The sequence below is a fragment of the Sorex fumeus genome, unplaced genomic scaffold (assembly GCF_029834395.1).
Source record: "Sorex fumeus unplaced genomic scaffold, SorFum_2.1 ptg000001l, whole genome shotgun sequence".
NCBI classification, from domain to species: domain Eukaryota; kingdom Metazoa; phylum Chordata; class Mammalia; order Eulipotyphla; family Soricidae; genus Sorex; species Sorex fumeus.
The window spans coordinates 136,522-161,855 of NW_026606058.1; the positions used below are offsets into that span (position 1 = coordinate 136,522).

At 63.3% G+C, this 25,334-nt stretch overlaps 1 protein-coding gene across 2 annotated transcripts; it reads right to left on the reverse strand.

Moving 5' to 3' along the window:
* Positions 1–951: 951 nt before the first annotated feature.
* Positions 952–19,328, reverse strand: B3GAT1 (beta-1,3-glucuronyltransferase 1). 2 transcript variants are annotated; one of them, XM_056116649.1, is made up of 6 exons: positions 19,129–19,328; positions 6,351–6,428; positions 6,065–6,211; positions 2,747–3,255; positions 2,219–2,515; positions 952–1,038 (listed from the first exon to the last, which is right to left on the reverse strand). In XM_056116649.1, the coding sequence occupies exons 2-6, from the start codon at positions 6,352–6,354 to the stop codon at positions 952–954; spliced, it is 1,044 nt and encodes a 347-aa protein (XP_055972624.1). In that variant the 5' UTR covers positions 6,355–6,428; positions 19,129–19,328. The 2 variants fall into 2 exon arrangements, with proteins under 2 accessions (XP_055972624.1, XP_055973368.1); XM_056117393.1 differs by lacking the exon at positions 6,351–6,428.
* Between the last annotated feature and the right edge of the window lie 6,006 nt (positions 19,329–25,334).

Genomic DNA, 25,334 nt, shown 5'->3' on the forward strand with positions numbered 1-25,334 from the left:
GCCTTGCACACGGCCAATCCTGGTTCGATCCCTGGCATTGCATATAGTCCCCCAAGCCCATCAAGAGGGATCCGGAGCAGTGCTGAGTATGGCCCAAAAGCCAAAAACCAAAACAACAACAAAAACAGTGGGTTGGGGAAGTAGTTCTAAGTGCTTGAGTGCATGTAGGCAGCCTGGGTTCAATCCCAGAGCACTGAACCAGGAGCAGTTCCTGAACACCACTAAGTGTAGCTCAAAAATAAACTCAGTGAGGAAAAAAAACACTAACACTGACTATACAAGACTTGCTCTCAGCCATTTTACATCAAAGAAAGGAGGGAGCAGTGGGGGCCAGTCGGGGCTGGGGTCTCACGCTGGCTACAGGTCACGACTGAGACAACCCTCGCTCTAGATGGTGATGCAGCGCACCCTGGACCCCAGCCTGACGGAGCAGGCCTGGGAGGAAGGACCGCGAGCATGTACACCTCAGTGCTCCTCAAGGAGGGGTCTGGAAGGGGGTCTTCCCAGCTGGCCAAGTAGTGGGCGTTGGCTTCCGTGCTCAGCTCCCTCTCCCCCTAAAGGCAGTGAGGGGAGGTGACTCCAAGGACTGAGCGCAAGGCTTGCATGTGGGTGCCCGGGTTGGAGCCGGAATTGTACGGTTTGAGCACCTAGCCAGGAGGCGCTCCTAAGGCTTGGAAAAAGAAAAACAGCCGATGTCTTCTGTGGCTATCTGGGCACTGGCCCTGGCCAGGCCCATCCCACTCTGCCCTTGCTGCCTGGCCCTGTCCAGCCCCGTCCTCACCGGGGTGGCCCTTTCTTCCACTCCAGCCCCGCCCACCACAAAGTAGCCCCTCTTTCCCACCCGGCTCCGCCCACCACAGAGTAGCCCCGCCCCTTACACTGGCCCCATCCACCACAGAGTAGCCCCGCCCTCCCACACTACCCCGTCCCAGCCCTCCTGGCTGTACCTGCTCAGATCTCCACGGTGATGTCTGTGAAGCCCTTTCTGCCCTCGTTCACCAGCATGGGCTTTTCTGTCCGCGTGTGCCACACCAGGATCTGAGTGCGCAGAGACACGGCCCATGGGCATCTCCCTGTGTGCTTCCTGCCCACCTAGGGAGATCTCTGGTTCCTCCCTCGACCTGCTCCTCCTCACCATGTCCTGAATTCCTGCATCTATTGGGAGCCCAGGCAGTAACACGACGCCCCCTGCTCCCCCTGCAAGCTCCTCTGGGCTCTTCTACCCTGTTTACTGGTTGCTGTGCACCGGGAGTGAAGCTGACTGTTCAGTGTTCACTCATGCAACAGCTGGGCCCACGCCACGGCTCTGGCTGCAACAGGGGCCCTGGAATCTGCGGGGATAGCTGGGCTGAGCCCCAAGGGTTGCTGCTCTGGGCAGACGTGTGTCCTGGAGCCGTGAGTTTCAACAGAGTCTCTCCATGGGGACTCATGCCCTGCCTGGTCGCCAGGCTGCTTGGTGGCATCCAGCTGGGGTGGGTATGAGGAGAGAAACCTTGTCCCCGCAAGGGGACTGAGGGTTAGTGGACAGGGACTGCAGCTTTGCCCAGGTTTGATCCCCAGCACTGCATGGTCCCCTGAGCACTGCCAGGAATGACTCCTGAACACAGAGCCAAGAGTAGCCCCTGAGCACTGCCGAGCATGAGTTAAAAAAAAAAAAAACACCCAAAACTCAGAGAACAAGGATTAGCTGCCAGGCACAAGCAGGGCCCAGGGAGGGCCAAGGGTGGTGGCTGGCGATCACTGGGCCCAGTGGAACCGAGGGGCACACGGGGACAGGAATGAACACCCAGGAAAGGGCACGGTGCTGAGGCCAGCTCATAGGGGTCTGGAGTGTCTCTAGAAGTCTCCTTGCTGCTGCAACAGTTTCCAGCTCCTGTGTGTAACAGTCTCCCAGTAGACTCCTGTGTATCAGGCGCGAGCTGGCTCCTCTAACCAGCCAAGCCTGTAGCTTCTCCCTAGAGCAGAGGGTCCCGGAGGGATCCGACCTCCTGCCTAACCTGCAGCCCCACGCCCACCCCAACATGCCTCTGAGCGCGCGTGCTGGCCATAAGCCCCGTGGGGCACGGCCTCTGGAGCACTGGTACCCTGACCGTGCTTTGCTGACCACCCAGGGGCTGCCTGGGAGCAGGGCTGGGGGCGGGGGCAGCTCAGGGCCCCCGCCCGCTTCTCTCTCTGCAGGGCCGCAGCGGGGAGCCCGTGCGCCCCGCTGCGCGCTCACCTTGGTGCAGTTGGCGGCCTTGGGCTCCAGGTCGCTGAGCGTGACCAGCTCCCGCAGCAGGCTGCTCTCCTGGTAGCCGCCCTTCACGCCCCGCAGCTTGAAGTAGGCCTGGCTGCGCTGCAGGATCAGCCGCAGGTTCACGGCGAAGCCCGCCATGTCGATGGCGAAGGGCCGGTGCGGGTCGAACACCGTCTTCCAGCCGACCACCTTCCCCGCCCCGTTCACGCGCGGCGCCTCGTAGCGGAGGCCGCCGACGAAGGCCACGGGCCACACGGACACCCTGCGGGTGCTGCGCATCTGCAAGCGGGGTGGGGGTCAGGGCGCAGGCCGGAGCCCTGGGGGCGGGGCCCTGCGCAGGTCAGCACCCCCGCCCTCCCCCCACGGCCCCGGGGCGGCCGGAAGGGCCTGAAGCCGGCCCAGGGACCCCCAGAGCGCCGGGCGCGGGGCCCGCCTGGCTGCTACGCTTCGGCTGCTGGACCCGTCCCCGCGTGCTCGGCCCGCCCGCAGCCGGCCCCGCGCAGCCCCCACCTCCTCGAAGAGCTCCAGGCTGTAGGTGTTGTCGTCGTCGGCGAAGTACACGACCCCGGGCTGGCTGGCGTTGCGCGGGAACGTCTCCCGCAGCCAGCGCAGCGCCAGGTTGCGCTGCATGGTGCCGCGCGGGATGCGCGGGTCGTGCGTGTCCCCGTGCAGCTTGTAGTTGCGCGGCGTCTCCACGTGCAGGTGCGTGTAGTTGAGGCCCGTGTCGCGCAGGAGGCGCGCGGTCAGCGCGGTGCGGCGCGGCGCGTCCTCCACCACCAGCCAGTGGACGTTGGGCACGTGCAGGAGCGTGTGCGCCATGCGCGTCAGCTCCGCCTTCTGCACCGGGCGGCTGTAGGTGGGCGTCACCACGTGGATGGTGGGCAGCGTGTCCGACCAGGGCGGGGGCCGTGTGTACACGTACTCGGTGCGCACCACCTCCACGATGTCGCGGTCCGACATGCAGTACTCCCTGGGGTCCGCTCCTGGGGGCACGTCGCGGCGGGGATCGCCCGCGTCACCTGCAGGGGCAGGGCATGGGGGAGGGGGCGCGCCGGCCTCAGTTCTGCAGAGGCCCCAGGCAGCCTTTTCCCTCTCCTGATTGGGGTGCAGCCTGTCGTGGCCACGGATTGTCCCCAGATACCTCCATCTCCACTACCCTCAGAGATGGCAGCCCTGCTTTCCACAGCTGGATGGGGTCTGGCATGACAAGGGTCTCCTGCACCTGTGGCAGGACCATCTGCAGGTCCCAGCTCTGCGTTCACTTTGTTTCCTCCCTGGCTTTTGCCAGAGCATTCCCCCCACCCTCACCAGCCCGAATGTGGTATTGGAGATTGGCACAGAGAAGGAAGGGGCCCAGACCTGCTGGGTTCCTAGGGTCGGGTCTCCTCAGCTGCACATTCTGGACATGCTTGTGGCCACCTCTGAGACACACTGTACCTGGTGCTCACTGTGGTGCCCCCCCCCATCTTGGAGAGCACACTGCCTTGTGGCCTTTGGTGGCATGCAAGGTGGCCTCTTAGCCACCTTTTCTTCCCTGGAGGCAGCAGGTCAGCGTGTGACTATCCTGACCTGGCCCCTGGACACTCCAAGGGGAGTCCGAGTCCTGGTCAGGGGAGAAAGGGTCCTCTGGGGTCTGGAAAGTCTGAAGGACAGGCGTACAGGACCGGCCCTGTGGTCTCCACGGGAGGGGAAGAGGCAGGGACAGGCCTGGACCTAGGCTGGGAACCTCCGGCTCTGTAACTTACTGACTCAGGTACCCATGGGGGTGCCCCAGTCACTGCAAGTACTGTGACATGCAGCGGTCAGCACCTCTAATGTACTCAACTGGCCGGCAAGCCAGTGCCACAGACCACAGCAGCCAAAGGAGGATCTGTTCTCGGCTTCCAGGGAGGGGAGCCCTGCTCTAGCCTCACCCTCCCACAAGGAGGGCCGGCAGGGTCCTGTCCCTAAGGTGTGGGTGGACACTGTCCATCTGTCCCCCACCCTCCTCACTATTGTCAGCTCTGGAATGGCTACTTCTGGCTGGGCAGCCAGGGAACCAGGTTGGGACAAGCAGGCTGGAGATGGGGTGAGGGACAGGACACGGGCCTCGTGGGTGCCACCCAGGACGCGGGGGCTTATGGGCACTTGCCAGGACGTGGTGGGCTCATGGGTGCCACCCAGGACGCAGGGCCTTGTGGGTGCTTCCCAGGACATGGGGGGTTCGTGGGTGCCGCCCAGGACGTGGGGGGCTCATGAGTGCTGCCTGGGATGCGGGGCTCACTTGTCCTGCACTCTGGGATGCTTCGGAATCCGAAGCGGGAAAGAATGAAAGAGCCAGTCCTGACCTGTGGAGGGGCTCCCTGAGCCATCCACACGGGGCTCTTCCTCCCCAAGAGTGTTCCCCTGACCTCTGTGCGCGCTGGGAGGTCAGAGACCCCCCCGGTGGGCACCCCTAACTTGTCCAGTCCCTCTTGGCGTGCTCCAGGGAGACAGAGGCCATCCCGGCCTGCACTGGGCTGAGGGCCCGATGCCAGTTTCTGAGGCACTTTCTGTTGCTTCAAGCGACAGACTGGATTGGGCAGAGATGCTTCGACTTCCTTAGGCAGGAGGGCTTCCTGGAAGCAGTGGCTAGCAGGAGAGGTGGGGAGTGGGAGGGGTGTGGAGAAGACCAGAAGGTCACTGCTGGAGCAGCCTCCTCCAACTGTGCTTCCTGGATGTAGCATGCTGGGGTCCAGCTCACTGGGGTTCCCAGACTATCCTGCCCCATAGCAACTCGGCACATTGCAGGGGGATGAGGGCTCTGGGGTGTGGGGTCTGTGTGTGCATGTGTGCACCTGTATTTCTATATGTATGCATATATGTCTCCGCATACACATGCATATTATTGTGCCTGTGAATAGGTGTATACGTGTGTGCCTGCACACCTTATGTGCAGGTATGCATGCCTGTGTATGCACGTGTATGCATGTATGTACGCATGTGTGTGTCTTTCTATGTGTATGTATGCATGTGAGTGCATCTGCATGTGTGTATGCATGTGTGTGCCTACCTGTGTATGTGTGTGCGTGTGCGTGTGCGTGCCTGTCTGTGTGTGCATATGTGAGCATTGTGCCTGCCTGTGTGTGCGTGTACCAGCATATGTGCCTGCCTGTGTGCATACCTGTACTTGTATACCTGCATGTGTGTGTGTGCCTGCCTGTGTATACATGTGTGTGAGCATGTGCCTCCCTATGTCTATATGCATGTGCGTATGTGCCCATCTCTGTGTGTGCATGCGTGTGTGCGTGCCTGTGTGTGCATTGTGTGCACCTGCCTGTGTGTACATGTGTAAACATGTGTCCCTGTGTGTCTACCAGTGTGTGCATGAGTAGATTAGGAGGAGGGGCACCATGTGACAGGAACTAAGGAGTTAGGCGGGGCAGTGGCGGCCTCTGGACAGTCCAGGGCCGTCTGGAGAAGGGCAGAGCTCTGGGCTGCCATGGCCCCAGGAAGGCCCTCAGCTCTCTTCTCACCTTCCTTTCCCTCCGGCCTGTGCTTCTTTTGTCTGCTCACCACACCAAGCAGCCCTTGGGGTGACTCCGGGCTGTGTCCAGGGGTGCTCAGGGCACCATGTGCGGCTGGGGACACGCTCAGCCTGCCCAGCTATCTCTAGCTTTGCCTGAACCCTCCCGAGTGGGGCAAGGTCAGGCCCAGGGGGTGACAGTTCAGTGTCCTGCTGACTCTGGGTCTACCTGGTGCCTTCTGTCACCGCAGCAGCACAGGCCATCTCCCGAAGCCTGCATCATTCCCCAGGGCTCCTCCCACCCTGCCGTGGGTGACAAGGAGGACCAGGTAGGCAGGGCTCACCCCTGTGTCCAGCCAGCAGTGGCGCGATGGTGCTCTGGTGCCACACGGTGATGAGCAGTGTCCAGGGGAGGACGATGAGGACGACGGCCAGGATGTCCCGTCTCTTCGGCATCTCCACAGCTGGCTGGGCCCACAGCTCCTCATTCCCTGAGCAGCAGCAGGTCGGGAGAGGGGGGCCGGGCCCGCGGCAGCACAGGGGAGAAAAGAACAGAAATGGGCCACGCCGGCCAGCCGGGGGGGCCGGGGAGCCGAGGACGGCCAGCAGGCCCGCGCGCTCACAACCCACCCATTGCCGAAGCAGGTCTGCAGGGCCGGCGGGGTGCGGGGCTGTGGAGGGCGGTCAGGAGCCGGGTGAGGAGAGCACCTGCAAGAGAGCATGGGGGGCAGGGGCTGGCAGGGGCCTGGGGGACACGCTGCAAGGGCTGCTGCCGGCCAGCTGCCTCCTGCGGCATCTCTGTCCCCTGGGTCCTGCCTCTGCTCCTGCCTCTGCCTCCTCTGTCCCCCTGGGCCCTGCCTTTGTCCCCCTGGGCCCTGCATCTGAACCGCCCCAGCTGTCCACACAGTCACAGTGCTGCTGTCCCAGAACCAGCAGGACACGGCAAAGATTTAGATGCACCAGCCAGAGGCCTTTGGGCAGTGCCTGCTGTATACACAGTGTCTGGCACAGACTCAGGATGACGTGGGCAGCACCTGCCATGTAGACAGAGCCCGGCACGTCTTGGAACAGACGCGGGTGGTCACTCCTGAGATGGAGCCCAGTCATCCTTCTGCCACCTGGATGGCTGGATGGAGGTGCTAGCTGCATTGGATGAGGGCAAACGAACAGCTCTATGTTAGGCCTGGCAGGAAACGATCCAGTGCCCCTTCTGTGAGTCAAAGATTCTGTGGGACACGGACAGGATGGGGCCCATGTCCTCCACACTCTGCCACCATCCTGGGCCTCCCTCCCATTTCCCTGGTCACATGGTTGCTGAACACCCTAGGAACTATCCCTGGGTCCAGTGTCAAGGGCCCAAGCCGGTGTGTCCCCTTGGGAAGTAGAGTGGGACCCAGGGGGACACAGCCCAGAGACAGCCTCGGCCAAGCTCCCCGGGGGATCTCAGGCTTGCCTGCCAGGACAGGGAGGCTGACCTGTGCGAAGCTCCTGGGGGCAGCCTCAGCCCCTCATCTAAAGCAGGCTCAGCGGAGGGGGGCAGGTGGGCGTGGCCTGTCCATCCCATGTCCAATCCCTTAGGAAGGTGTGCGCATGGCCATCCCCAGTGGGTGTGGGCAAGTCCACCCTCTCAGGCGCAGGGGGGGGACTCCAGGCTCCAGCGCTGGCGCCGAACCCAGGACACCCTCCTCCCCACACCCATCCCCACCTGGGGTGTCGGCTCCAGAGGGGTGCCCCCAGCTGGGTCAGGCTACGTTCTGATCCCTCCTGGCATTCTGGACAAAACATACATGAAAGGGGGGGTTGAGGGCAAAAAGCTCTAAAAATAAACTTAGCAATAAACCCAGTTGTGCATTAATTACTCTGGAAGCCATTATGCTTGAAAACCCCATAACTTTAATGGAGGCTATTATAAGCATACGAGCAGCTCGGAGCTAATTACCCGGCAGTTAAGAAGCAGTGCAGAGCCCCAGCCCCGGAGGCAGCCAGCTGGCCAGCAGGGGGTGCTGTGGGGGAGATGAGAGCAATGCAGAGGTGAGCGGGGTGTGTGGGCAGAGGTGAGTGGGGCGGAGAGTGTGGCAGAGGTGAGTGGGCCAGGGGTATGTGGCAGAGGTGAGTGCGGCAGGAGAGTGTGGCAGAGGTGAGAGGGGCAGAGGTGAGTGGGACAGGGCTGCGTGGGCAGAGGTGAGTGAGGCAGAGGTATGTGGGGCAGAACTGAGTGAGGCAGGAAGGTGTGGGCAGAGGTGAGTGGAGCAGGGGTGTGGGGCAGAGGTGAGGGGGGCAGGGGTGTGTGTGGTGGGATGGGGTGTCTGGAGCAGAGGTGAATGGGGCAGGGAGGTATGGGGCAGGGGTGAGCCAGGCCAGGGTGTGGAGGGCAGAGGTGAGTGGAGCAGGGGTGAGTGTCGCAGAGGTGAGTGGGGCAGGGGTATGTGGCAGAGGTGAGTGGGGCAGAGGTGAGTGAGGCAGGAAGGTGTGGGCAGAGGTGAGTGGAGCAGGGGCGTGGGGCAGAGGTGAGGGGGGCAGGGGTGTGTGTGGTGGGATGGGGTGTCTGGAGCAGAGGTGAATGGGGCAGGGAGGTATGGGGCAGGGGTGAGCCAGGCCAGGGTGTGGAGGGCAGAGGTGAGTGGAGCAGGGGTGAGTGTCGCAGAGGTGAGTGGGGCAGGGGTATGTGGCAGAGGTGAGTGGGGCAGAGGTGAGTGGGCAGAGGTGAGTGAGGCAGAGGTATGTGAGGCAGAGCTGAGTGAGGCAGGAAGATGTAGGCAGAGGTGAGTGGAGCAGGGGCGTGGGGCAGAGATGAGGGGGGCAGGGGTGTGTGTAGTGCAATGGTGTGTTTAGAACAGAGGTGAATGGGGCAGGGAGGTATGGGGCAAGGGTGAGCCAGGCAAGGGTGTGGAAGGCAGAGGTGAGTGGAGCAGGGGTGAGTGTCACAGAGGTGAGTGGGGCAGGGGTATGTGGCAGAGGTGAGTGGGGCAGAGGTGAGTGGGACAGGGATGTGTGGGCAGCGGTGAGTGAGGCAGGAAGGTGTGGGCAGAGATGAGTGGAGTAGGGGCGTGGGGCAGAGGTGAGGGGGGCAGGGGTGTGTGTAGTGGGATGGTGTGTTTAGAGCAGAGGTGAATGGGGCAGGGAGGTATGGGGCAAGGGTGAGCCAGGCAAGGGTGTGGAGGGCAGAGGTGAGTGGAGCAGGGGTGAGTGTCGCAGAGGTGAGTGGGGCAGGGGTATGTGGCAGAGGTGAGGGGGCAGAGGTGAGTGAGGCAGGAAGGTGTGGGCAGAGGTGAGTGGAGCAGGGGCGTGGGGCAGAGGTGAGGGGGGCAGGGGTGTGTGTAGTGCGATGGTGTGTTTAGAGTAGAGGTGAATGGGGCAGGGAGGTATGGGGCAGGAGTGAGCCAGGCCAGGGTGTGGAGGGCAGAGGTGAGTGGAGAGGGGTGTGGAGGGTATGGGTGAGCAGGGCAGGGAGGTGGGCATAGGGAACGGAGGTCAGAGTCGAGTAGGGCAGGGTTGTGGGTGTAGAGATTGCTAGGGCTGTAGGCTAAGGGGAAGGGGGGCCAAAGGTGTGGGGGACCAGGAGGCAGGCTGACACCACAGGCCATGCCTGATTCACCGGGGGGGGGCCAGCCTGCAGGGAGCAGCCCCACCCTGCCGACGCAGTGCCCGGTGGCCCCGCCTTTGCTCAGGGGAGATGGGCTGCAAGGGGAGCCAGCACGGCAGGCCCAGGGCGACTGCCCCACCTCTCTTCCCAGAGAACTGCAGCTCTCAGCCTGCAGGAGGGAGGCCGGGAGGGGAGGGCGAGCAGCAGGCGGGAACAAGCAGCCTCTGTCCTGTGGGAGCCTGAGCCCGGCGGGGGTGGGGGCGGGCGCCTCCAGCCTGGCAGGAGCGCCCCTGGGGGGTGGGAGGCAGATCGTGCAGCGAAGCTGCCCGGGCTCCCCGGCCAGATGCCCCTCTGAGGAGGCCAAGTCTGCCCAGGGGAGCCCGGGCCTGTATTGCTTCTGCTGTCCACGGCCACTCCGGTTAGACCCTGCCAGGCTGCCGAGCCGGGCCAGTTGCTGCCACCCAGCTCCAGCAGCGTGGACCCTGTGCGGTCCCCCCGCAGTTACTCCCCCTCCGAGCCCAGCAGCGTGGCCCCTTGCGTGGCCCCATCCCCCGGCTCAGCTCTGTCCGTGCCACACCCCCAGCACCCTCAGCAAGCAGCCTCCAGCCAGCCCCTCTGCTTCCCGGGCCATAACCGGGCAGGTGAAGTGCCCCGCCTGGGCATGCCAGCCCCACACAGGCCCGCAGACCTCGTCTCTCTGAAGGCCGGTCAGTCTCCCGTGGGTCCCCAGCCCCAGGTCACAGCAGGAGGCATGGAAGTCCTGCTGGCACGAGGCGGGACGCTGAGGCTCACAGGCTGAGGGGGACAGAAGGGGTGGGGAGGTCCAGGGGATGGAGTCAGTGTCCACTCCTGGTCGCACTGGACTCTGTTGGGCCCCAATACCCAGTGTGCCCTCAACGCCCACACCGCAGCTCCCTGCCTCACCTGCCCCTTGCTCTGGCCTGTCCCTGTCCACCCAGCTGCTCAGGGACAGCTCGGACCCAGGCCCTGCGGGCAGGCACGCTGTCCATGCCTGCTGGCACTCCTGGGACTCTGGCCGGAAGTGGGGCTGGGCTCTCCTATCTCGCCCGGCTGGTGCCCGCTCTCGGCTTGGGCAGGAGGCGGGATGCATGCCGGGCAGCTGGCACAAAGGGGCCTTTCACGCGTGTCTCTCAGCCCAGCAGCAGCGGGACATGCAGCCTGGTGCTGCTCTGGGCTCCATCCTCTCCCTTCCCTTTGAGTTTCTCAGAAATGGGTTTGGGAGGGTGAGCTGGTCAGAGCTGAGCGTGGGGTTTGGTCCCGAGTGCTGGCCAGTGTCCACGGGGGACTGTGAGTGACATGCTGTTCCTGGTTTCTGAGGCTCTGAATCCGGGGCCTGTCTTCAGATCCCGACACTCCCCCCAACCCCAACCTTGCGTGCAGGGAACCGGGTCCTCATAGGATCTCCACTGGGGTCAGCGGGTCCTCTGCCTGGTGCCATGTGACCCCTTGCAGGCCCACACAGGGGCCATGGGGAGAGGCTCGGTCAGTGCCCTGGTGTCTCCCTGCCTGTAAAGTGGAAGTGAGGACAGAGGCCCGCATGGGCATGGGCACCTGGCCAGGTTGTCATTTTCCCCAGCTGCCTGGTAGGGGCTGCAGTGGTCCAACTGGGCTCTACTCTGTCCCTCTGCCATCGGGTGTCCTCTGCCACAGAGCGCAAAGCTGGACCCTGCCTGCACCAGGTGGCGGGTGCAGTGCTGTCGCCTTCCTGCTCCACACCCACAGGTGCAGGGAGCTCTGGGCCTTAGTTTCCCCATCTGCAGTGTGGACCTGGACAGTCCTCCTGTGGCCTGGCGTCCACGTGGCACAGCCAAGGTGACTGCACTGTCCTCCAGCAGCGGCCTATCCGCTCCCCTCTTCATGGTCCTGGCGGGGGGAGGGGGGACGGTAGAGCCCTGTGGACACAACCCAGGGCTCAGAGTCTGTCCCCTGGCCTGGAGCTGCGTCTGCGCTCTGTCCCTCCTGCTTAGGACTCTGCGTCAGAGCAAAGCGGCGTCCTCAGGGACAGCTCAGGGGGTCCTGGCTCCTGCTCCCTCTCCTGCTCAGCCCTGTGGGGGTGCGGCCTCCCAGCCTCGGACAGGGCCAGGTTCAGGGTGCCCCCCGCCCCCGTTGCCACCAGCAGTGCTGTGCTGCTCTGGGCAGAACTGCACGGCCTTGGGGCACTGTGCAGCTGCCTGCACCTTGCCTGATCCCCCAGTCCACTGCCCCCCACCTCGGCGTCCCCCACCCCACATGCAGTCTGGTGCAGGAATAGCAAATGCAGGGTGAGGGGCGCACACACAGGGGCTGGGGTGAGGAGGCCTGACTCCCCAGGAGTAGACTTCTAAGGGTGGGGGTTTGTCACAGGGTGTTCCTCTATAGGACTGGCCAGGGGTCCCTCTTGGGGCCCGGCAGGCTGCCTAGGGAGGACCCTGGTGGCTGCTCTTAGCTCCCCGGCCTGGTCTTAGGGCCCATCAGGACAGGGGCAGCTCACAGCCTCAACTGCACTGGTGTGGACTCGTCCTGTTGGAGCAGCCCTGACTGGCTGGCTGGGGCCTGCAGGAAGGCCAGGCCATGAGGCTGACTGAGGGGCTGGTCCTGAGTCAGGAGGGATGGTAGGGGGCTGGGGGCAGGGGGGTGGCCAGAGGAACAAAAGCATTTACACAGTCCAGTTGTGTGGCATGGTTCTGTTTTGGGCCCCTGTCAAGATGATGCTCAGGGCGTGCTCCTGCCTCTGTGCCCAGGTATCGCTCCTGGTAGGGCTGTGGATACCAGAAGGGGAGTCTAGTGCAGACCCCCATCAGCTTCACACAGAACAAGAACCTTGTGCACTATGCTGCCCCATGACGTGTCATTTTTAAAATGGCTGTTAAGAAGCTCTGCAGAGACACTGACTGTCTCAAGGGCTCAGACACCGCAGGGGAGGGTGAGCTGGTAGGGAGTGGCCAATAGGTAGGGAGAAGTCGGAGGGCAGGGAAGGGAGAGCAGACAGGAAGGGATGAGTAGGGAGGGGTAAGTGGAGAGAGGTGAGCACACAAGGATGGGTGAGTAGGGAGGGGTGAGCAGGCAGGGAGGGGTGACTAAGGAGGGGTGAGCAGGCAGGGGTGAGTAGGGAGGGTGAGCAGGCAGGGGTGAGTAGGGAGGGGTGAGCAGGCAGGGGTGAGTAGGGAGGGTGAGCAGGCAGGGGTGAGTAGGGAGGGTGAACAGGCAGGGGTGAGTAGGGAGGGTGAACAGGCAGGGGTGAGTAGGGAGGGGAGCAGGCAGGGGTGAATAGGCAGAGGTGAGTAGGGAGGGGTGAACAGGCAGGGGTGAGTAGGGAGGGTGAGCAGGCAGGGGTGAGTAGGGAGGGTGAGCAGGCAGGGGTGAGCAGGGAGGGGTGAGCAGGCAAGGGAGGGGTGACTAAGGAGGGGTGAGCAGGCAGGGGTGAGTAGGGAGGGTGAACAGGCAGGGGTGAGTAGGGAGGGGTGAGCAGGCAGGGGTGAGTAGGGAGGGTGAGCAGGCAGGGGTGAATAGGCAGAGGTGAGTAGGGAGGGGTGAACAGGCAGGGGTGAGTAGGGAGGGTGAGCAGGCAGGGGTGAGTAGGGAGGGTGAGCAGGCAGGGGTGAGCAGGGAGGGGTGAGCAGGCAGGGGTGAGCAGGCAGGGGTGAGCAGGCAGGGGTGAGTAGGGAGGGTGAGCAGGCAGGGGTGAGCAGGGAGGGGAGCAGGCAGGGGTGAGCAGGGAGGTGCGCAGGCAGGGGTGAGCAGGCAGGGGTGAGCAGGCAGGGGTGAGCAGGGAGGGGTGAGCAGGGAGGTGCGCAGGCAGGGGTGAGTAGGCTTCCCTGCTGCAGGGTAGACACACCTGTGTGAGCTCTCCAGGAGCTGGGAGGCCCCCTGCTGGCCCCTGAGGCCCCCTCGCTGAACAGCCCCCGAAGCACAGCTCAGGGGTACCCAGGGGCCCCTAGGAGCAGCAGAGGAGTCCAGGCACCACACGTGTGGACACGTGACTGGCACACAGACATGCGAGCACAGTGCATGGGAACCTGAGCATGTGGATGAGGCCCACACACCAGCAAACATGAGAATGCCCCCAACAGGAGAGCACAGAGGCGGCATGTGGATATGCAGGTGTGAGGGTGCGTGTGCGCATACGCCCACAGGCAAACACGTAGGTGGATGTAAGGGCACACGCGCACGCACACACACACACACTCACACACACACACACACAAATGCATGCAGGTGAAGACCCCGGTGTGAGGGTTTGTTCATGCATGTATGTGCGTGTAAGCACAGATGTGAGCGTGTGTACACACTTGCACACACGCAAACACACAAGTGAGGGTGTATCCATACACACATGTAAACACATGTAATGACGCACGTGCATCCACTAGCACACACGTAGACACACATGAGGGTGCACATGTGCGCATATGGCAGTCTGTGTCTCAGGCCCTGGCCTGGGGAGGGGTGCAGCCGAGAGCAGCTGGCACCGTCCTCAGAGAGAGATTTACGGGAGGGAGAAGACGTTAATATCGACAAGTGATGAGTTAGGCGCGCCGTGCTTCAGCTTGACTCGGGAACCTCTGACGGGAGAGGAAATACAGCACCCGGGAGGCGTCCGTCAGCCCAGCCCAGGGCCTGCCCGCCCCTGCTGGGGACATCCTGACCCTCCAGGGTGCTGCTGGCGTGGGCCTGGGCGGTCTGAGGAGAGTCGGGGTCCAGCCTTCAGGCTGCCCGCTGGGAGGGCAGAGAAGGCCCATCCCAGCCTGGGCCCTCCGATGGGCAGCGGGGCTGTGTGGCCTGACAGGAGAAGTGGCTTCGGGTGATGCTGGCATGGGTGGCAGCCCGAGGTCCTGCCCCAGGCCGTGTCTGCAGAGAGCGCTGGGGGACGGCACTTTGGCTCACACTGCTCCCAAGATCAGATCTGGTTGCCTTGCTCTCACCGCACTCCGCAGTGACCAAGGCTCTGGGCAGTGCGGGGGACCCTGCGGTGCTGGGGTGGAACCTGGGTCCGCAGGGGCACAGCCAGGGTTGGGCGGTCCCGTGGGCTCCAGCACAGTGACACCAGCCAGGACCTGACCTGCATTCCTGCCCCCTCCAGGGTGCCCTGCTGGGCTCACGGTGGCCTCCTGGCCCTCCATCGGGAGGCAGGGGAGCCCCGGTCCCGCCCACACGTCCTGCTCCACCTGCACCCAGCAAGGAGGCCCAAGGAATTGCTCCTTGCTGAGAACGGAGCCAAGCAGAGTTCCCGTGTCTCTCCCTCTGCCATGCCAGCCCAAGGCAGGCACCGCTCACTCAGAGGGTCGTTCCTCGTCCGTGATCTCATCTCAGGGGCAAGCAGGTTGAGGGACGGCCACACTCCCACCCCAGGCAAAAAAACGGAGGCTTGGGGAGCCAGATGTGAGCGAAGGCTGATCGCAAACACCCCTGCCCCTGGCCGCGTGATGGGCACACAGGCCCCGCTCCATCAGCACCAGCTCTGTGGCTGGTGAAATAAATGAACAGGGAACACTGATTAACAGTGACTCACAGCAACTCACACACACGCTCTTGTCCTGTTTTGGAGAGGGCAGAGCCGAGGCCCAGAGAGGTTCAGTCCTTCCCCAAGATCACACAGCCAAATTCAGGAGTGGGGGAGGAAGGGAGAGAGGGAGAGCGAGAAGAGAGGAGAGAGGGAAAGAAGTGATTTTTGACTCATTTTCAGCTGCAAACTGGTGAGAAGGGGAGGAATGTTTCCTGGGCCACTACGGCAGAAATAGGAATCATCATTTATAATAAGAATGCTTATGGGGGCTGGTGAGAAGCTTCAAGGGCCAGGTACAGATTTTGCAGACAGGAAACCCGGATTCGGTCTCCAGAGCACCATCAGGCTATCCTGTGAGCACTAAGCCGGGAGTAGTCCCTGAGCATTACCAGGTATGGCCTCCAAACAAAAAATAAGCCAAAAACAATTAATTAGAAAGAAAATAGGTTGCTATTTAGATATTAATGTGTTGTCATTGTCCACTTGGGCTGGAACAATGGCACAGTGGGTAGGGCATTTGCCTTGCATGCAGGACCTGGCTGACCCTAGCTTCCTCCGACCCTCTCCTAGATTCCTCCGACCCTCTCGACCCTCTCAGAGAGCCCGGCAAGCTACCGAGAGTATCTCGCCCACCTGGCAAAGCCTGGCAAGCTACCTGTGACATACTGGATATGCCAAACACAGTAACAACAAAGTCTCACAATGGAGACGTTACTGGGCCCGTTCGAGCAAATCGATCAAATCGATCAGCAACGGGAGGACAGTCCTACAGTGCTGCAGAGTCCCCATACATGATTCCGGGGGCCCTAGCGGTAAGCAGCAAGAATTTCTGGGGCCAGAGTGAGAGTACAGAGGGGAGGGCACTTGTGTTACATGTGATTGACCTGGGTTCGATTCCCAGCATCCCCTGGGATGGTCCCCCAGCACTGCCAGGAGTAACTCTGAGTGCAAAGCCAGGAGTAACCCTTGAGCACTGCCAAGCGTGGCCCCCAAACAAGCAAACAAAACCAACCCAAACACCAAACAAAAATCCCCCAGGATCTCCTCACTGCTGGCCAGCTCTGTAACACAGATGGTGGCGACACCTCTGGTCTCCAGCCCACAGAACCTTCTGGGTCTGTGCTCCTGTGGCTGACCTGGCCGAGGGGCTGCCACGGGGCAGGGGAGCTGCAGCGGGCGGGAGTATACAGCTGAGAGCGGGGCTGGGAGACACACCGACTTGCTCCAGCAGCCAGTAAAGGAGGCGGTGGACACTCGTCGGAGAAGGGGCCGGCAGCGATGCCAGGTCTCCTGTCTACAGCCAGGTCCCACACGGTCTCAGCCTCCTGGATCCGGGTGACTACTGCTTCCTCTCTCTCCCCACCCCGCCACTGGGCTCTGTCAATGACAGCAGGACCCAAGGACCTGCATGTGGGAAGATCACATGGGGCCACACAGGTTCTCCACCTGGGGGCTGTGTGGTGGCGAGGGCCTGATTCCTGCAGGCCCTTGGCTGAAGGCTGTCCACCTCACTGCCAGCCAGCGTACCCAGGAAGCACAGGCTCATTTTAATATTGGCTGGAGCTGGACCTCATTAGAAAAGTAAATTTGCTGTGGCTGCAAAAAAAAAAAAAAAAAAGCTAAACCAGCAACCCACATAACCCTCCTGAAGCAAATAGAAACCCTGATTGTGGATTATTATCGGAGGGTTCTATGTCCAGCATTGGCCGTGTGCCTGGGACACCGGTCCTGGGCTGCACCAGAGAACAGGGGCCTGTGTAAGCCCGGCCTGTCTGCTGCCCGGCTCCGGACGCGTGGGAGCCTCCTGCTTCTCTGGACCACCCCATGAACTGTGGCAAGGGCACGGGCCGCTCATTAAACATGGACACGTTCCCTGAGGGGCCTCAGGACTGTGCTGAGGAAGGCAGGTCCGGGGCCCGGGCAGCCGCGAGCAGACAGAGAGATGACCACACAGAGTGTGGGGCATGGTGGCAGGAGCGGAGGAAGCCAGGCGACCGCTCCCCTGATTCTAGCACCACCCTGACTCCAGGAGGACATGGCACACGGAGAGCTGGCCTGGAACCAGTGATCACTGAGCGCCAGACACCGGGCCCCTGCTTCCTGGGCCTGGAGGAAACCAGAGCTGAGGGCTTCTCCCCAACTTACGAGGGAGCCCGCATGCCTGCAGCCGAGCACACTCTGTGCTCCTCTGCAAGGCCCCGAGACTGTCTGGAGGCCTGGGGTGCAGGAGGCAAGTCATTCGCACGTTCTCCAGGCTGGGCTCCCCAGTGTGGGTCTGCGGGGATGGATGGAGGGACCTAGAACGGGACTCCCTGTGAGCCCCCCTCCCTAGCTCATCGGGATCAGATACACCCTCCTCAAGAATCTCCGCTGCTTCACCAAGGACCTCAGGATGGACCCCACCCCACGTGGGGCTCCAGGGCCTTCCGAATAGCCATTGGACCCCAGTGTCACCATCTCAGCTGCTCTGCGGCCTCTGTCTGGCCCTGCTGGGAAGCTCCTGGCTGGTGCAGCCCTCACGTCCAGCCCAACTGAGCCCCGCTGCCCCAACTCCTCGAGCCCGGGCTGCCGGCACACAGGGCGACCAGCGTCGCTGACCCCAAATGCCACACTGGGAAAAGCCAACTTATTCTAGAGGTCTGAGTCACGCCAGGGTCTTCCTGTAGGGCCTAGGTCTGAGTCACAGGCTCAATCGAGTCCCTGGACGGGGGCTGCCACCAGAGCCCTGTGCCCAGCCTGGCTTCAGGAGCACCAGTGAGGCCAGTTCCACCGGGGCACAGGTGACACATTCTGCCCAGCACCATGGGAGCTGCCCATGGGCCTGAACTCCAGGCATACGCCAAACCCTGTAGACGGGGCTCAGAAACAGGCGGACCAGTCGCTCTACTCCTGTACCATGGAGACCTGTGCTCCAACCCCAGAGAGCTCCCTGCCTCCCTCCCGCCCCTCGCTCCCCTGGAAGGGAGCAGAGCTTGGAAAGTTCAGGCAGTGAGGCCCTTGGGGGATGCCACGTATGCACGGGGCAGAAGGAGACTTCCCTGAGGGTCTTCGGGGGGCTTCATTCACCTGGAGGGACTTGACACTGGGGCTGGGAAGGTGACTGAGGGGAGGGACGAGGGGCATTCTGCACCTGTGTGTCCCGGAGCAGAATCAGGGAGCAGGAGGTGCAGGTGACAGACATCCGAAAGCCCGAGAGTGCCGGTCCCATGCCAGATGCCAGGCATGGAGGGAGCCCTGGCTGCCCGTCCCGGCTCAGAGTGTGTCCCGGGGGCATGCACAGGCACCCCCTCCCCAGTCCCTTTAAGCCACGTCTGCCACACAGAGCGAGCTCAGGGTCCCCGACTTGCACCCATGCAGGGAACCCTAACACAGAGGGCCCCCGCCCGTGCACTGAAGATCCCAAGACCCCTAGCACCAGCCTCTGCGCAAGAACCCCGCGGGACAGTGCACGGCTGACGTGGCTCACCAGTGCGGGGGTCAGTGTGTGCTGTGTGCAAGTGTGTGTGCATGCGTGTCCTGTGTGCGAGCACGCACCGTTGTGAAAGGCAGCCCTTGGCTCAGTGGCCTGGGGCGAGGCTGTCAGCCCCTCTCCTGGCACCGTGAGACCCTGTGCTTCCTCCTGACTGCAGCCCCCTTTCTCAACTTGTTCACTCCCACCTCAGGCCTGAGCCAGAGGGAGGGAGCCGGGGAGCTGCTGCGGCCCAGCTCATGCCCCTCCTGGAGGTACCCCGGACCCTCCATCACCTGCCTCCTCCCAGCCCGGCAGTCCCCGCGGAGCTGCGGGTCTCTGGTCCCCTGAAGAGAGTTAACTTGCCAGTGCCGGCAGCCTCGGAGCCGGGGATGCGCGCCCGAGAGGCGAGTGTCCGGTGCTGGCCCGACTCCTGCTCGGGCCACGGGAGAGCCACCTGCTGGGGCTGGAGAGGGGCCCGCGGGGAGGGCAGAGCCGGGCAGCGCCCAGCGAAGCGATTGTTCGAGGCAGCCGACACCCGCGGCTCCGACGCGGCGGCCCAGGCGGGCGGCCAGCGCGGGCTGTGCGTGGGTCCTGCGGGCGGCCAGCGCCGGGCTGTGCGTGGTCCTGCGGGCGGCCAGCGCCGGGCTGTGCGTGGGTCCTGCGGGCGGCGGCGCCTCCCAGCCCCGCCGGGTGCTCGGCCCCTGGTCCAGCCGTCCCCGCCGCGCTCACGCACACACACCCGCGCGCACACTCACACGCCCGCACACACAGAGCCGCGCACACGCGCGCGCCACGCACCGGCGCGACCAGGCAGGGGGCCGCGGGCGCGCGGGCAGGGGCTCCGCGCGCGGGCCGGGCGCGGGGCACTGACCTGCGGCGGCGAGTCCTGCGCGTCCCCGGCGCGGTCCATCACCGGCGGCCACCGCGGCGCCCCGGCCCCGGCGCCCCCGGCTGCTGGCCCGGGCCGCGCGCGCCTCGGCCCGCGGGGGCTCCCGGGCTGCGGGCCCCCGGGGGCCCCTCCATGACCGCGGGCCCCGCGCGCCCGCCCTGCGCGGCCCCGGCCCTGCCGCCCCGGCCCGGCCGCTCTCCGGGGCGCAGCGAGGCGGCGGCCGAGCCCGGAGCGCGCGGCGGCGGGTGGGCGGCGCGGGGGCGCGGGGGGCGCGCGGGGGCGCGCGGGACCGAGCGGGCGGCCGCGGAGTCCCCTCGGCGGCGGCGGATGCGCCGGTGCCGCCGCGACGGTGACAGCGACTCCCGCCCCGCCCCCACCGCGCCCCGCCCCCGCCCCCGCCCCCCCGCCCGCGCAGTCCGCGGGACCCGGAGCGCCGGGGGCGCCCGAGGCGGCCGCGCGGGGTCCCCCCACCCTGCTCCGCACCCCCGCGGCGGCCCTTTTCGCGTGCCCGCCGAGTTGGTGTTCCACCCGCCCCGCGCACCCCTCCCCAGGCTGATGTCCCGCGGTCCCCCGCCCCCCCCCCCACGTCGTGTCCCTCCTCGTGTCCCCTCCCTGCGGGGCGGGGTCGCCGGAGACTCAAGGCCCCGCGCCCCCGCGGCCCTCCTCCAGGGGCTGCGGGCCTCGCTCACAGGGGATCTTTGTCCCCGCGGGCAGGGGCGGGGCGTGGGGGCGGGGTGGCCGCTCCTCGAGGCTCTGGGCTGGGGGAGGGCCGAGAAGGGGGGGGGCGTGCCACTTGTTGGGGAGCCCTAAAGGAAAGGGCTTGCGGCCTGTGGGTGTCCACTCGCCCCTCAGCGCACGGCCCGGTCCCTTCCCCCATCCTGAGAGGGTTGGGGGCAGTGACTGGAGGGATGGGGAGGGGATGGACAGGCCCCTGAGATTCCAGGCTGGTGTGTGCAGTGGCAGCAGGGTTGCCATGGGTCTGTCCCCTCGGTGTGGGAGTTTTGGGGTGCCAAAACCGGGATATTGGGATATCTGGGAATGTGAGGTGCAGGTGATGGCATGATTGCTGGGTTGCACACCCATCAGGGATACTGGATGCACATGTGGATGTCAGGACCTCTGGGGTACACATGGAAGCACCAGGGAGGTGGGGTGCACATGGGTGTCAGGGACGTGGGGTGCACATGGGTATCAGGGATGTGAGGTGCACATGGGTGTCAGGGACGTGGGGTGTACGCGCACGCGTCAGGGATGTGGGGTGCACACGTGGGCGTCAGGGGTGTGGGGTGCATGAGCAGTTGCTCCCTCTGCAGTCTGGGAGAGTCGCGCCACCCTTGGCTCCATCAGCCGGGCAGTGGGGGACCTGGTCCAGGGATACCCTGTGTGCTCAGGCCCTACAGGGTCTCCACCATTTCTGCACACAACCCTTCTTTTCCAGGCCCTTCTGCCCTGCTGTACAGGTGAGGTGTGGTGCGGGTGGTAGGCTCTTGGAGGCCCACCTTCGGGTGCAGAGCCAGGTGTGCAGAGGATGACTGGAACCCCCAATCTGCCTTGGTGGTTAGCTTCAGGGGGCTTCTGAGGAGTCTTAGGCAGCGTCCCCCCGACCCTCTCCTGCACATGCCCCTGTGCTCTTCAGGTCTTGCCTCACAGAGGCAGAATCCCCTGGGGCAGAGGCTCGTGGACCCTCAGCAGGGACCACCCTTCTCTCAGCATCTGAGAGCTGAGGCCCTCCTGGGGTCTGTGCTATGTGCAGGTGGTGGGGACAGGTAGTGTGGGTTGTGCGGGTGACAAGGACAATGCAGATTGTAGGGTGTCTGGGTGACGGAACGGGGCAGTGTGTGGTGTGTGGGTAATGGGGCAGTGTGGGGTGTGTGGGTGACGGGATGGGGCAGTGTGGACTGTGCGGGTGATGGGACGGGGCAGTGTGGGGTGCATGGGTGATGGGGATTAAGAGCCAGGTCTCAGGTGAGCTCGGGCTCCTTGTGGCCTGGGGCGCATGCTCAGAAGACCCCTCTGCAGAGGGCGGTCCTGAGGCCCGACCTGGGTCCCCCAGCTGTCTGGCCATGCAGGTGTCGGGCCTCTGGCAAGGCTGGCCCCGCAGGCAGATGGAAGGTTGAGCCAGGGAGGAGGCGGCTTCCCGGGCTCCTCTGAACAATAGGGCTAATAAAGCCCCTTTCTAGGGTCTGTCTTGTGATTTAGCCCCAGGCTGTGTTTACGGCTTTTTGAATATTAATTTTCGAGCCAATTTAAACAAAAATGTCGGATAAAAATTAGCACGAGGAGATGCTGAAGAGAGGACGGCCTGCCCTGAGTTTCCGCAGGAGCTTTGGCAGAAGCTGGCATGCATGGACGCACACAGCTAAGCACATCGATGTGGAAGAAGTGCACACATGCTCTCTGTACACACGTGCACAGACACAGCCGCTCTCTCTGTACACACCTGCATGGATACACACAGCTGCGCTCTCTGTACACACCAACATGTGCACACACAACTGCACTCTCTGTACACCCTTGTAGAGACACACACAGCTGCTCTCTCTTTACACACCTGCACGGATACGCACAGCTTTGACTCTCTGTACCTGCACGGATACATACAGCTGCACTCTCTGTGCACACCTGCATGGACACACACACAATTACTCTCTCTGTACACACCTGAATGGATACACACAACTGCTGTCTCTGTACAAACCTGCACAGACACACAAAGATGCTCTCTGCACACACCTGCATGAATACACACAGTTACTCTCTCTTTACACACCTGAGTGGATACACCCAGCTGCTCTCTCTGTACAGACCTGCACGGACACACACAGCTGCTGTTTCTGTATACATCTGCATGGACACACACAGCTGCTCTCTCTGAATGTACCTGCATGGACACACACACAACTGCTCTCTCTGTATACACCTGAAAGGATACACACAGCTGCTCTCTCTGTATACACCTGCACGTGCACACACACCTACACTCTCAGCACATGCCTACATGTGCACACACACCTGCACTTCCCCTACACACCTGACCTGTGCGTGCAGAGGTGCGTTGCTGCCTGCATGGCACACCTGCCTGCCCGTCCCCAGCTCCAATTCCTGCTGCCTCGCTGCTCTGTGGGAGTCCCCTCCTCCTGCTCCTGGATCTGTCTCTCAGGTTGACCTGGCCCCGCTGCAGCCTCAGAGCAGCCCTGAATGTCCCAGGAGGGTAGTTGTCCCCTAGTTGTGCCCCGTCCTGGGCCGGTTCCTCCTGGGCTGAAGCATCCTGTGGGGTAGAACCCCCCACACTGATGTGTCTGAGTGTGGGTGGCTGCGCGGGGTGGATGGGGTGTCCTGGCCCTGTCCTAACCCCCACATGCCTCCCGGAAGGTCCCACCGAGCCATCTGCAAAGTGAACGTGCGGATCCCAGAGGGGCCTGATGTCCTCCAGCGCCTGCTGAGTCACCCTGGGGCAGCGGGCATCCACTCCCGTGGGAGTTCCCCGCCTCTGCCTGGGCCCCGTTCCCGGGAGCTTGTCTTCCTGGTTTGTCCCATGCGCCGCTGGTAGCTCCACGCTCTGGAGATGGCACAGCTGCAGGGTTCCTTCCTGGCCAGGCTGCGACCCGGGGCTCAGTTCTCCAAAATGACTGACTCGCCATATCTGGGCTGCTCCTCTGGGATGTGGAGTGGGCTCTGCAGACCCACATGGGAAAGCCCAGGTGTGCTCCCTACAGGTGATGAGCACAGGCACTCGGAGAGCAGGCCAGGGGTCCCTGTCCCTCAGCAGGTCGGGCCTGCCAGGTGGGCAGGAAACACAAGTACACCTGGGGGGGGGGCTGGTCCTGCATTGTTCCGGGGGTCAGCCCACAGACCGCCTCTGGTCTCCCCTTCACCTGGGAACTCATGGCTCCTCCTTTCCAGAAGCGAGTGGGGAGGCCTTCGGGCCCCCTGCTGGCCCTCCTGACCAGGGACCTGCTTCCTCGGCCCTCCCAGTCCCCCAGCCGCAGGAAGGGGCGACACGGCTGCTTCTGTCCGCTTCTCTGACCTAGTTTCTGCTTCGCTTTGTTTCCTCTGTGGCTGAGGGAGGCCTGCCAGGGCCAGGCCGAGCTCCGGAGGGGGCACTGAGAGGCAGACTCAGACCATTGTCCGTGTTCATAGGGGCCTTGGGGGACCCCGGGCGCCCCTTGACCTTCCCAGGACTCTCTGTGCCCTCACCTCTGCCCCCTCCACGCTCCATCAGTTGCCCCTCCCCCCACCTGCATGCGGAGGTCTGTGGTAGACTCCCTCGGTGGGGTGTAGCATGTAGGGGACGGGATTGGGTCGAACATTCATCACTGAGGAGTTGGCACCAAAAGCCAGAGTCTATCTCTGGGCCGCACGCTGGCATCCGAGCGAGGAGAGCCTCAGTGGATGGAACGGGCGAGCAAACAAGCAGGATAAACACAGATGCTGAGAGAGCCAGAAGGGGAAGTCAACAGGCTGCAGGCTGGAGGGTGCCTGGGGGGGCTTGACGAGTGGGCGGGGAACCGCTGAGGACTGCAGGAGGGGGAGAGGGGGAGAGGGAGAGAGCTGCAGCAGGCGGGAGAGGGAGGCAGACCAGGAGAGGGAGAGAGAGGGAGAGAGCAGGGCTGTGGAGTGAGACAGGCTCTGCTCAGAGCTGGGGAGTCAGTGCAGGCTGACCTGGGGGCCCCTCTTCCCCTCCCCCCTCCCCCCATCTGCTCCGCGGTTTGACGGAGGCAGCTGCTGCTCCAGCTCTGTGCGCTGCTGGCCACACAGCCTGTGCCTAGGGGTCAGCAGAGTTTCTGTAGGAGCCACAACCTGCCTGGACTGTAGCCCTTTCCTTTCAGGATGTGGAGATCAGGGTATCTGCTCATGGTGGCTTTAGCTCCTCCCTCCCATTCCCTCCCTCCCTCCCTCCCTTCCTTCCCTCCTCCCTCCCTTCCTCCTTCCATCCTTCTTTCTCTCCTCTTCTCTTCCTCTCTCTTTCCCTCCCTCCTTTCCTCCCTCCTTTCCTTCCTTTCTTCCTTCCTCCCTTCCTCCCTTCCTCTCCATTTCTGCATGCCTGCTTTGGTCCAGCCCATCCTCACCCAGCCAGCCACTTTCTGTACCGCAGTGCTGGTGAAGATGGAGCATGTGTTCCCCTTCCCCATGTGCCCATAACTGAAAGATGAGGAGGTGACAGAGGGACAGCTGTCTCAGGGATGACTGAGACCAGGGCCAGGGACATCGTGGAGTGCAGAGGTTGGCGGGCGGGGGGCATGGACCCTACACTATGGTCCCTGTCATCTTCCCAAGGGTCTGGCTCCCACGACTCCTCATGGTGGAGGCACTTCCGGTTTAGAGCAAGGGCTTCCAAGAGAGTTTGGGGGTTGAGGCATTTGCCTTGCATGTTGCTGACCTGGGTTGGATCCACTGCCCCTTCAGTACTGCCAGGAGTGATCCCTGAGCACAGCTGGGGATCAAAACAAAACGAATGACCCCTCCCTCAAAGGAAGGAAAGTTCTAGGTACTGAGGTCATGGACCCCCTTTCCCTGCCCAGGGTGCCAGGCACTGGCCTTCCCTCTCAAGATTCCCCGGATCCTTATCTCTCCTTTATCTGCCCTGGAGCCAAGAAGGTGATGGAAGTAGGGTCCACACTTGGAGTCCATGCCCCTTTGTACTGTTTGCTGATCTGTGGACTCTGCCGCTGCACACAAGTTACTCTCAGCCCTCGTGGACAGCCTCACTGACCACAGGAAGCCAAGGACGAAAGGTCACTTCCCGCCCTGCCTGTTGGGTGAAATAAGCGAGAGTCTGGCCAGGAGGTGCTTGGGAAGGGGCAGGGAGGTGGGATGGATGGACAGGAAGGGCTCTAGCTTGGACGCAGAGAAGTGGGGGGAAGGGAAGCCGGGGCAGCAGTGAGAGGAACTGCACCAGCCTCTGAGGGAGCCCCACCTCCGGTCAGTGTGGCTCGCCCAGGTGCCCTGGCCCGGATGGCTGCACACAGACCTGCAGGCAAGAAACAGGGTTCCTTCCTGGCTCCCCACGCTCAGGGTCTGGTGGGGAGGCCGGTCATGTGGCCTTTCCGCTGGCCTCTGGGCCCCCTGGAGGCTGTGAGCACGAGTCTGACAGGTCCAATTCTCCAGCTCTGTTTCCTGCCAGCGGAAGCTAACCATCTTGGGCCTTCGGGTCTCCAACTCCTCATTCAGCAAAGCAAACACTCTAA

What these genes read in the sequence shown, in the direction of transcription:
- B3GAT1 (XM_056116649.1), bottom strand. An exon ending in ACTGCTGGCTGGACACAGGG is followed by an intron (nt 3,256 to 6,064) that starts GTGAGCCCTGCC and finishes CTGCCCCTGCAG; the next exon opens with GTGACGCGGGCGATCCCCGC. An exon ending in AGGCCGCCAACTGCACCAAG is followed by an intron (nt 1,039 to 2,218) that starts GTGAGCGCGCAG and finishes CTGCGCACTCAG; the next exon opens with ATCCTGGTGTGGCACACGCG.